Source organism: Heptranchias perlo, chromosome 33, assembly GCF_035084215.1.
Source record: "Heptranchias perlo isolate sHepPer1 chromosome 33, sHepPer1.hap1, whole genome shotgun sequence".
Classification (NCBI taxonomy): Eukaryota; Metazoa; Chordata; class Chondrichthyes; order Hexanchiformes; family Hexanchidae; genus Heptranchias; species Heptranchias perlo.
In genome coordinates, this window is record NC_090357.1 from 11983184 (window position 1) to 11995209 (window position 12026).

The window sequence follows — 12026 nt, forward strand, 5'->3', positions numbered from 1 at the left end:
GTGGGCCTAGTTTTCTATATCACCATAGATAAAGATCTGATCCTGTGAAGTGATGCAGCATTTTTATGCTATCCATATATCACTTTGGTATTTTCAGCATGGTAAATGTATACCTCATTTTATAAAGAGTTAGTTCATTAATGTGAAGATTGCAAACCAGTTTTTACATTAGAAAAAAATAGATTATTGTGAAAATGGTCCATTTATAATAAGACTGGCTTATTGCTTTAAAATTTTACACTATATAGCAGTATTGTGTTAAATGCACTCAAAATCCATCAGTCACTTTCAGTTTTCAAACTGTGTTCCATAGTAATTTTGTTGTATTTTTACTCTTTTGGCTCAGAATTCAAGGTAACATTCTACTCTTTTATTCAAATGGTGATCCCTGTGATCATTGGACTAATACTTTTGGAAAATAGAGCAGTTTTCATGAAGGCAAAATAAGAAAGGAACAGTCTTATTATTAGGCCATATCTGCTTTTTAATCAGTATGTTACTAATGAATGTTTTTAATTGTGTTACAGGTGGAAGAAAGATTTCTAAAATGCAAACTGAAAGAAGCCTCCGAGGCATTGACGGCTTCTAATTTTAGAAATGCTCAGGAGAACTATTTGAATGCACTTAAACTAATAAAAGAAAAAAAAGTAAGTTTTACTGCCAGAACTTAAAATACTACTTGTTTCGATGTTGTGAAGTATCCCTCATTAGACCTCAGTGCAATCCTGCAGACTGGAGGATTTCCTGTAAAGCTTTTGCTTACAATTTGACATCTTCCCATTAATTGATTTTAAAAATCCGGTGAAAGGAAGTAACTTTATTTTAAAACATTTGTCTTCCATTCAATCACTTGTATTTAAAAATGACAACAAGAACCCTATAATACTGTTATACATTATTTAAGAGACCAAATTATTAGATAATGGGGGAACTTCAGCCACCAGTCTGTAGATGGTAAGACGCCACCATATTTAGGTAAAGGTAGTTGGCCTAGTCCAACACTAAATGAGGTCTTCATGTGTATGAAACTTGTTGAGAACTGTTATGCGATTCTTCAGTGAACAAACCCATGTTGCCACTGAAAGAAAGCTTTTCTCGGGTTTAATCGCTGTGGATGAACATATTTTTATATCAAATTCCTTTGAAAAGGCAACAGATGTTTTGAAGTATTGTGCTTTTTGTTGTAGTAGAACCACTGTATCTTTCATTACCAGTATATAGAGACACAGAAGTTATTTAATCCACTGTGTATTTATCTTGCTATAGATTATTGTGTGCAATTCTAGAAGTTAACAAATCCTAACTGTACCTTTCATACAGCCAAGTATAGTCTGTCTTCAATGATACAAAAGTTCAGTCCCACTGTATCCAATTGCATGACTTGTACTTGGGATCAGTGTGCATGTTTCTAATATTTTCAGTGTTGAAACTGGCTCTTTATTTTGTGGTTTTACAAAGTAGTCCATTTTTTATATGAAGTCTAGTTTTCAGTCTAGACTATCACTGCAGTCAGGAACCTGTATTTTTCCTCAGAAATGACCTGGGTTACATGCTTCTGAGGATGTTTGCAAGGAAGCAAAGTCTTTCGTGGTACACCGGTGCTGAAACATTGACCCATTGCTGAACTGTTTCTTCCCAAAGAATCTTAAATTGGAGCTGATTGAATTTTAAAAAAGACAAATTTAACTTCAAAAGAATTTTTGATATGACCCAAATTTTATGCAAATATTTCAAACAAAATTTTAAAGCTTTTTGTTGCATATTATTGAAATTAGTTGATCTGTGATATTGCTCATAGACAAAAAAGTGTATCTCACCATCCGTTCATGTCTCTAATTCTTTCTGGCTGTCTTTCACTCTTGCTATGTTCAAAAAAGCTTTATAGCTGAATTTCTCTTTGTCTCTTTAGTCTTTCATCACTCTTTCTGCCACCATCTGTGAATGCCATACTCCGTAGGCCTCATATCTGTTCCTTTACTGATGTACTCAATTTGTGTGTTTTAATTTTTTTAAAGCCCATTTTATGCAACAAAATGCCAACCAGCATCTCAGAGGTGGGTACTGAGACTGGATGGGGAGATGTGCCATCTATGTGGGTGAAAGAGAAACTTGGGGTGGAGCTAGGGCTGGGATGGTGTTGAAAAGAGGAACACAGACAGAAAAATCTTATGGATAGAAGAAATAGAAGAGGATCTCCCTTGGAGGGAGCTAGATTGTGGGCAAATCACAGTTTGAGAGGGAGTAGGAATGCTTTGATCTTGATGTTGGATCTGAGAAGGAGAGCATAGGCATGCAGCAACATAGGTGAGAGAGGAGCAGTTACCTCGGAGTGGAGCAATTGGACATGGAGCAGAGTATGGAGTGTGCAGGCTCAAGGTGGGGAATGGACTCCAGATCAGAGAGTAGAGCAGTTGGACAAGATGCACAAACAATCTACCTTTGCCGCCCTCCTTTTCCTCCTCTACATGCTGTCCCTTGGTGACATCGTCCACAGATATGGGATCAGCTTCCACATTTACTTTGATGTCACCCAGCCCTACCTCTCCTCCATCTCTCTCAATCTTTCCACTGCCTCTGTGTTGTCAGTTTGCTTGTCCCACATCCAGTCTTTGATGAACCACAGTTAGGAAGATGGAAGATATCATCTTCAGCTCCTGCCACAAAGTCTGTACCCTTCCCTGGCCAGTGTCAGGCTGAACCAGATTATTTGTAAGCTCAGCATCCTATTCGATCCTGATTTGAGCTTCTGACCTCATATCCTCTCCATTACAGAGATTGCCTACTTCCATCTCCATAATATTGCTCGCCTCCACCCCTACAGTCAGCCTATTTGCTTCTGAAACCCTTATCTATGTCTTTGTCTTCTCCAGACTCTATTAATCCAATATTCTTTTGGCCCGCCTCCCATTCTCCACCCTGTTTCAACTTCAGCTCCTCCAAACCTCTGCTGCCCGTAACGTAATCCACACTAAGTCTCGCTTCGCTATCACCCCTGCTCTTACTAACTTACATTTGGCTCCCTGCACCATGCCACCCTTTTTGCTTTCAGAAGCCTCCTCAAAACCCTTTTATTTGACTCTGCCTTTGGTCCCCCATCTTAAAGCTCTACATATACCTTTTTTTCCTTCTGCTCAGCATCCACTGTTTGGAGTGCTATAGAAATGCAAGCTGTTCTTTTTGTAGCAAACAGCACAACTTCAAAACTCAATGTTTTTAATAGTATAAATGTCAGTGGAAGCACAGCATTGAAGTGTTGGCCTGAACTCACTATCAGAGATTTGTGTCGGCTTTTACAAAAGTTGTACTTCATTTTTTAACCATGCATAATAAAGGAAACAATTCAGGGAAAGGGTAAATGTGGGATCTGTGGTTGTGTAGCATTATATGATGCTATAATCATCCTTGGCTGCTTTGACTCTATAGTAATACTTTTTTTGTGAGGTGGATTACTGGATTATTTTTCAGCTTGGAATTAAAATTTAAGAAATTTTTGATGTTTTTGAGCTTGATATGTATTTTATCCCTGTAAATGATGTGTTTGAGTGTACAAATGCTTTAATTTGTCGCATGTGATGTCGTGGGCATTGTACCCTCTTGGATATGATACTGATCATTTTTCAGGAATGAGAAAAATGATCTGGCATTGATTAGGAAGATGTTCTTCAGGCGACTACTTTGGACCCCTCCAATGTCACACTAATATACCAGTGTGCTGCACCAGTTGTTTAGCTGAATGAAATATGTTTCTGGTACTGTATTTTTAATTGTAGATATGGACTGGTAAACTACAATACCTATCAGATATTGGATTTTGGGCTGTTTATTAAATGCAATTGGTTTTCTATTACAGGTGTATAACTTGACCACTATGGAGTACATTCTTATTGAGTATGCCTGCGGATTGTCATTTCTAGGAAACAATTTAATTCAGGTATGTACTTTTCTTCATTGTTGTAAGTGGGGAGGATCTGATCATTGAATCTTAGAATGGTTACAGCACAGAAAGAGGCCATTCGGCCCATCGAGCCCGTGCCAGCTCTTTGTAAGAGCAATCCAGTTAGTCCCACTCCAACGCTCTTTGCCCGTAGCCCGGCAAATTTTTTCCCTTCGAGTATTTATCCAATTCCTTTTTGAAAGCCATGATTGAATCTGCTTCCACCACTCTTTCAGGCAGCGCATTCCAGATCATAACTACTCGCTGTGTAAAAAGGTTTTTCCTCATGTCGCCTTTGGTTCTTTTGAATCCCTTTTAAAAATCAAATGACAAACTTTCCTGATGGCCTACTGGATAACAGGGATCCCAGTGTTGCACTGAGGTGTACAGCTTGGCAGGCCCTGGATTTGATTCCTGGTATGTTCCACCTCTGCATCACCCAGTGTGCATGTCAACATTGGGTGAGGAGAGACTTCAGGTTTGCTGCAATGCCACCCATGGTCTAATGGCCTACTGACATTTACTGTCTAGGCTCACACATAAAGAATGACCACTTGGGTGAGGTACCACTGTCTTTGAGAGATCGGGAGGAAACCCATCAAGGTTATCCCTAGTGCACTGACAAACCTGAATCTATTCAATGATGACCCCTTTTTTAAAAAAAATCAAGCAACAGGGCTCTCCTGATGGCTTACAGAGTTTGACCAGTTGTTCGCCAACATGCAGACCAGGAGAGTTTGATTGCCTGTGCTAAGTTAGCTGACGTCAACTTGGGAGGTAGGGAAGGTGGAATGGCAAATGGCAACAATTGGCCTTTGCATTCCTGGGTTTGGGTGGGAAAATCAACGGGGTTCCCTCTTCTGATCATTATCCAGCAGCTGCTGCTGGAAGAGCATGTATGGAGATGTTCAGTCAGGACAGGATCGTACTCAGCTGTGACACCACATGGTGAAATAGTCTGTGAGCACTCACTGTGGAAGTAGGAAAGGTGGAATGGCAAATGCACGTGAAGAATATAGGTGTGGATGAGGGGCTGTAGATGCTGAGGAAAAAGGAAATCAAAGACTGAAAAATTATTTTTAAATTTTATATCTTACATTTATTTTGAACTGAGTGCTGATGAAGACATCCGAGGGCAGGATAAATTTGTAATTACTGTGTACCATCTATACTGTGACTTACCTATGTGACTTACCTATGTGACTCACCTGACGAAGGAGCAAAGCTCCGAAAGCTTGTGATTTCAAATAAAGCTGTTGGACTATAATCTGGTGTTGTGCGACTCCTTACATATGTCCACCCCAGTCCATCACCGGCGTCTCCACATCTTCAATTCCAAGTATTATTCCAATAAACAAATCTTATTTCAGTTTTGATTTTAACTTGATGTTGAATAGTTCTTTGGGTAACTGGCAAAATCAAAAGTACTTAAAATGTCAAAGGATGGACCTCTGTACAGTAAGGCTAGCGGCAAAAATGTGGATTTTTTAATATATATATATATATCTATCTATCTATCATTATATATGTGTATTCTGGCTTCTTGTATATCAGCATTACACTAGCATTACTCTTGCTATTCGATGAGTACAGAACTTCCTTATCAGCTTTAGGAAGCATTCATTATGGATTAACCACAAAAAATGGCCTTAAATTCTCTACTATAATATAAAGTAAAAAAATAAGGACATGCAAATACATTATTGTACGATACTTTGCAAGATTGTCATTATACTATCTGCTAGACCTGAATGATCTGTACATTTGTGATCTCCTGGATTAGTTTCAGTTGCCCAAAGAGATTGGAGAGGAATTTTTTCCCCCTAATTGACCTGTTTTTTTGCCTTTCCCAAGGGATTACATAGTTCTGGGTAGGAAGTGTTGGTATTGTGATGCATTAGGCATCACAAATATATGGGACAGGCTAAATGTCTTTTCCTGTTTGTCATTTTTGTAGATTCAGATTTGATCTTTGGTCTTTGATTCATTTGCTGCTCTCAGCCAAGGCAGTGGTGTGACACTAAATTTGGTCCGCGAAGCCCTGGTTTTGGATGGGAAAAAATATCAGTTAGACGTCTCGCTTCTAGTTGGTGACACTGCTGGAAGTGCACCCCTGGTTAAATAGCCCGCTGATGCTGACTGTCAAATCTTGCATGAGTAATGACCTCTTGAGCAATGCTCTGGAGGGTGATTGGCACCAATCCTGTCATGGAAATATGTCAGTGTCTGCACGAGAGAAAGGGAAAGGAGAAAATTGGTGAGAAAAAGGAACTGTGAGCAATGCTAGGGCCAAGTTACATTGCTGGCTTTGGAGGGAAAGCAGATGTTAAATTTTAAGTTAAGAGAGCCAATAAAAAGGAAAAAAAATGAAATACCATTTTAAAAAAAATAATTTTTGCACTTTCACCAGTTACACAGCAGTTGTTGTGAAGCTGAATCAGTGTAACAAAACTTTCTGGACACAATTTTGAGCCACTTGCCTAAATACAACTCAGATGATTCCAAGTTTGTATTGCATTAATGTAAAGCTAAAACCACTTCACTTTAAGTCTGGAGTATAATAGATGTCTAAATGCTAAAATCAAACAATCCATAATCTTTTGTGTATTGTGCTGTAATGTATATCTAACAGTGCCCCTCATGATCTGTCCATCACCTGCACACTTATGATACATCAATCTGGTTGATTTGCATGAGAACTTGAATATTTGACTGTTTAGTTTTTTACAATGTGGTTTTAATTTGTGAGCCAAAGCTCATTTCCTGTTATCCATGATTTCGTCAGTATTTATATTTCAATAACATTGTAGAGCTGCTGAGTAAAAATAAGCTTTCTGATGTAAGACTTGTTTGTATTGCATAACCTAGAATTGCAAATGATCGTACATGATTTTCAGGCAGAGGGGGGCGTTAAATTGGATAAGGCCACAAACTGGACATTCGTCCTGCCTCAGCACTCACCTCAGCCAAGCGTTGAAATCCTGCATTGATAAAAGGATTCATGACATTCACACTTTCCACCGGCAGGGGGAGCCTGAATCTCTTAAAGGCAGGATGTCTCTCTGACAGCCAGCCAAAATCTCTTAAAGGTAGCCGGTACCTCGAATTTGCTAAAAATAACAGTCTGCTGTCTGCACGGAGTCTGAACAGAGATCAGAAATCACACATGGAAAACACAGATGCAGGTCCCGCCCCTATGTTTACAAACTGTTGAGTTATGTTAAAACATTAAATAAAGGTTGCGCACCACTAATTCCAACATCCTCCAATCTGCATGCCACACCTCCCTAATCTGCCGATCCGAGTTGGTGTCAGGCCTGCGAGAATGCGTGCACCAAGGTTATCTGTTGATGCACTAGAGGCCTCGGTGCAAGAGGTGGACAGACGGTGGGCCATCCTATATCTGCAGGGGGTGGGGTGGCAAGAGGTCCTCCAGACATATGCTCAAAAGGCAGTGGGAGGCAGCAGGGGCCGCAGTCAGTGTCAGGCGAATAGCACCACGAACATGAATGCAGTGCCGGAAGAAGTTCAGTGCTTTGATACGAGTGGTCAAGGTGAGTGAGGTCAACTGTCAAGTGACATCTCCTACCAACTGCACCACTAGCCGCATCCACTGCTCCACGCACTACATCCCCTATTACCCACATACCAACAAACTCTTTCCATCAGTACGCAACTCTTCCAATCAGATGCTTCTTCTCACCCTTACACATTATCACTGTTGCAAAGGCGCCCACCCACAACTCACAGGCCACACATGCTGGCAGCTGTTCAACCATGACAGGCACATCACCCAGACATACGTCCCTCTTTCTTGCAGGAGAAGTTGGTACATAACAGGAGGCAGCAAGTTGCAGTGGCATTTAGTCCCTCGAGCCTGTTTTGCCATTCAATGAGATCATGGTTGATCTGTGACCTAACTCCATATACCTGCCGTAGCCTCATATCCCTTAATACCCTTGGTTCACAGAAATCTATCAATCTCAGATTTAATATTCACAAGTGAGCTAGCATCAACTGTTGTTTGCAGAAGAACATTCAAACTTCTCTCACCCTTTGTGTGCAGAAGCGTTTCCTCACTTCACTCCTGCACGCCCTGGCTCAAAATGTTAGGCTATGATCCCTCATCCAAGTATTCAAGTATAGGAGCCCTCCAAAAACAGGTACAAATGCTGCAGCAGCCAGAAGCAATAATCCAGCACTAATCTGTAAATCCTACATGGTCCCTTTAAATAATGCCGGTGGGGGAGTCCTCCAGGCACTCTCAGACATATTTAGCTGGTCGTGGTTAAGTGAGAGTGGTTAATTGGTGCTAAATTATATGCAGTTTGTACTGCAAACTTGCGTCCACCAGGAACTGGATTGAGACCAGCCAAACTAATATCACTTTGGGACAATCATGAGAGAATGTTCACACCATCAATGTTTGCTAGATTTCAACCCAAGTTGTGGAGGTGAAAATGGTTGTGTTCTATCCACTGTGTCCCAATAACTGAACAGTTTTGGTGAGATTGTTAAACCAGTTGTGTGAAATTGACCACTTCATGGACATTCACAGGAAGCCAGAGATTGGATGAGTGCTTTAAATGTAGTCCAGTATCACACACTGAATGAGTTCTTGAAACACAAACGGATATTTTTATTTTCCCTAACATACTTTTTTCTTCAAATTTCTTCCATATTCTGATGGTGCTGATTCACTTACTCTGGTATAGTTCTGGAAGTATAGCATCCTTCTGGTTCTTTACCTGAGTGGCCATTCTGTACCTGTGAGCCAGGCTACTCGTCTATTGGTGGGCATCACAACCAAGTCCAGTCTTGTTCTCACCAAAAGAACTTGCATTTATATAGCGCCTTTCACAACCAAAGGACATCCCAAAGCGCTTTCCAGCCAATTAAGTACTTTTGAAGTGTAGTCACTATTGTAATGTAGGAAATGCAGCAGCCAATTTGAGCACAGCAAGTTCCCACAAGCAACAATGTGATAATGACCAGATAATCTGTTTTAGTGAAGATGGTTGAATGATAAATATTGACCAAGACTGGGGAGGACTCTCCTGCTCTTACTCGAAACAATGTTATGGGCTCTTTTACGTTTAACTGAGAGGGCAGTTGGGGCCTCTGTTTAACGTCTCATCCGAAAGACGGCACCTCCGACAGTGGAGCACTTCCTCAGTACTACACTGAAGTGGAAGCCTAGATTATGTGTTCGAGTCTCTGGAATGGGATTTGAGCCCACAACCATCTGACTTGCAGAGGCGAGAGTGCAACCACTGAGCTATGGAATTGTATACATTTGCATTTTATCAATAAGGATTAATAGATGTCAGTAGAGGCCAGAGATTTTCCCACAAGAAAAATACATTTCTACATTTTGTTAAATATTTATTGTGGGAGTATTAATTTAACCTCAAATCTATTGAAGAACATTTTGTAAGGATAAAAGCTGTAAACAATAGACACACACGAAAACAAATTTTTAAAATGGAAAGTCAAACAATGACCAGAACAGTAGCACTACCGAATTTTTGGTCTACCGAATGAGTTGTAACATAGTACGTGCAGCACAGGAGGAGACCATTTGGCCCATCGTGCCAGAAGGCTCTTTGAAAGAGCTATTCATTTAGTCCCATTCCCCTGCTCTTTCCCTATAGCCCTGTACCTTTTTCCCCTTCAAGTATTTATCCAATTCCCTTTTGAAAGTTACTTTTGAATCTGCTTCAACCACCCTTTCAGGCAGTACATTCCAGATAATTACAGCTCGCTGCTTAAAAGAATGTTTCCACATGTCGCTTCTGGCTCTTTTGCCGATCACCTTAAATCTGTGGCAAAAGGTAAATCAAATTGGCAAAGGTAGTTTGGAAGACGAGTTTATGGAATGTTTTTGAGACAGTTTCCTAGAGCAATACGTAATGGAACCAACCAGGGAACGGGCTATTTTAGATCTTGTATTATGTAATGAGATAGGGTTAATTAGTAATTTCACAGTAAAAGAACCTCTGGGGAAGAATGATCATAAATGATATAATTTCACATTGAGTTTGAAACTAGTCTTAAACTTAAATAAAGCCAATTACATAGGTATGAGGGGCGAGTTGTTAAAGGTAGATTGGGAAATTAAATTATAGGGTTTGACAGTTCAAAAGCAATGGCAAACATTTAAAGAGATATTTCAATATTCTCAACAAGTATACATTCCATCGAGAAATAAAAACTCCACGGGAAAAGTGATCCACTCGTGGCTAACTAAAGAAGTTAGGAGAGTATCAGATTGAAAGAAGAAGCCTATAATGTTGCCAAGAAGAGTAATAAACATGGTTTTATGAAAGGGAAATCGTATTTGATAACTCCATTAGAGTTTTTTGAGGATGTAACTAGCAGGGCAGATAAAGAGGAACCAGTGGATGTAGTATATTTGGATTTTCAAAAGTCATTCAATAAGGTGTCACATAAAAGGTTGTTACACATGGTAAGGGCTCATGGGGCTAGGGGTAATATATTAGCATGGATAGAGGATTGATTATAGGACAGAAAACAGAGTAGGGATAAACGGGTCATTCTCAGCTTGGCAGGCTGTAACTATTGGGGTGCCAAGGATTGGTGCTTGGGCCTCAGCTATTTACAATCTATAATAATTTTTTTTTATTCGTTCATGGGATGTGGGCGTCGCTGGCAAGGCCAGTATTTATTGCCCATCCCTAATTGCCCTTGAGAAGATGGTGGTGCGCCACCTTCTTGAACCGCTGCAGTCCATGTGGTGAAGGTTCTCCAACACTGCTGTTAGGTAGGGAGTTCCAGGATTTTGACCCAGCGACAATGAAGGAACAGTGATATATTTCCAAGTTGGGATGGTGTGTGACTTGGAGGGGAATGTGCAGGTGATGTTGTTCCCATGTGCCTGCTGCCCTTGTCCTTCTAGGTGGTAGAGGTCGTGGGTTTGGTAGGTGCTGTCGAAGAAGCCTTGTCGAGTTGCTGCAGTGCATCCTGTGGATGGTACACACTGCAGCCACAGTGCGCCGGTGGTGAAGGGAGTGAATGTTTAGGGTGGTGGATGGGGTGCCAATCAAGTGGGCTGCTTTATCCTGGATGATGTCGAGCTTCTTGAGTGTTGTTGGAGCTGCACTCATCCAAGCAAGTGGAGAGTATTCCATCACACTCTTGACTTGTGCCTTGTATATGGTGGAAAGGCAATGGGGATTCAGGAGGTGAGTCATTCGCCGCAGAATACCCAGCCCCTCATCTGCTCTTGTAGCCACAGTATTTATGTGGCTGGTCCAGTTAAGTTTCTGGTCAATGGTGACCCCCAGGATGTTGATGGTGGGGGATTTGGCGAGGTAATGCTGCTGAATGTCAAGGGGAGGTGGTTAGACTCTCTCTTGTTGGAGATGGTCATTGCCTGGAACTTGTCTGGCGCGAATGTTACTTGCCACTTATGAGCCCAAGCCTGGATGTTGTCCAGGTCTTGCTGCATGCGGGCACGAACTCATCAGCGAACATCCCCATTTCTGACCTTATGATGGAGGGAAGGTCATTGATGAAGCAGCTGAAGGTGGTTGGGCCCAGGACACTGCCCTGAGGAACTCCTGCAGCAATGTCCTGGGGCTGAGATGATTGGCCTCCAACAACCGCTACCATCTTCCTTTGTGCTAGGTATGACTGCAGCCACTGGAGAGTTTTCCCCCTGATTCCCATTGACTTCAATTTTACTCGGGCTCCTTGGTGCCACACTCAGTCAAATGTTGCCTTGATGTCAAGGGCAGTCACTCTCACCTCACCTCTGGAATTCATCTCTTTTGTCCATGTTTGGACCAAGGCAATAATGAGGTCTGGAGCCGAGTGGTCTTGGTGGAACCCAAACTGAGCATCGGTGAGCAGGTTATTAGTGAGTAAGTGCCGTTTGATAGCACTGTCGATGACACCTTCCATCACTTTGCTGATGATTGAGAGTAGAGAATAATGACTTAGATAAAGGGACCTCGTGTAATGTATCCAAGTTTGCTGACGATACAAAGCTAGGTGGGAAAGTAAGATGTGAGGAGGACAATAAGAGTCTGCAAAGGGATATAGACAGGTTAAATGAGTGGGCAAGAAG

At 41.2% G+C, this 12026-nt stretch overlaps 1 protein-coding gene across 5 annotated transcripts in view; it reads left to right on the forward strand.

Annotated features, from left to right (window-relative positions):
- Window positions 1–12026, forward strand: part of LOC137301479 (uncharacterized) — a 101505-nt gene that overhangs the window by 40334 nt on the left and 49145 nt on the right. For all 5 annotated transcript variants that reach the window (XR_010958298.1, XM_067970989.1, XM_067970988.1 and 2 more), the window contains exons 17-18: window positions 528–647; window positions 3851–3931. Coding sequence is in view for 4 of the 5 variants with exons in the window: in XM_067970989.1 (XP_067827090.1) it covers window positions 528–647; window positions 3851–3931 (201 nt within the window). In the remaining variant the exon portion in view is untranslated. The remainder of the gene's footprint in view (window positions 1–527; window positions 648–3850; window positions 3932–12026) is intronic.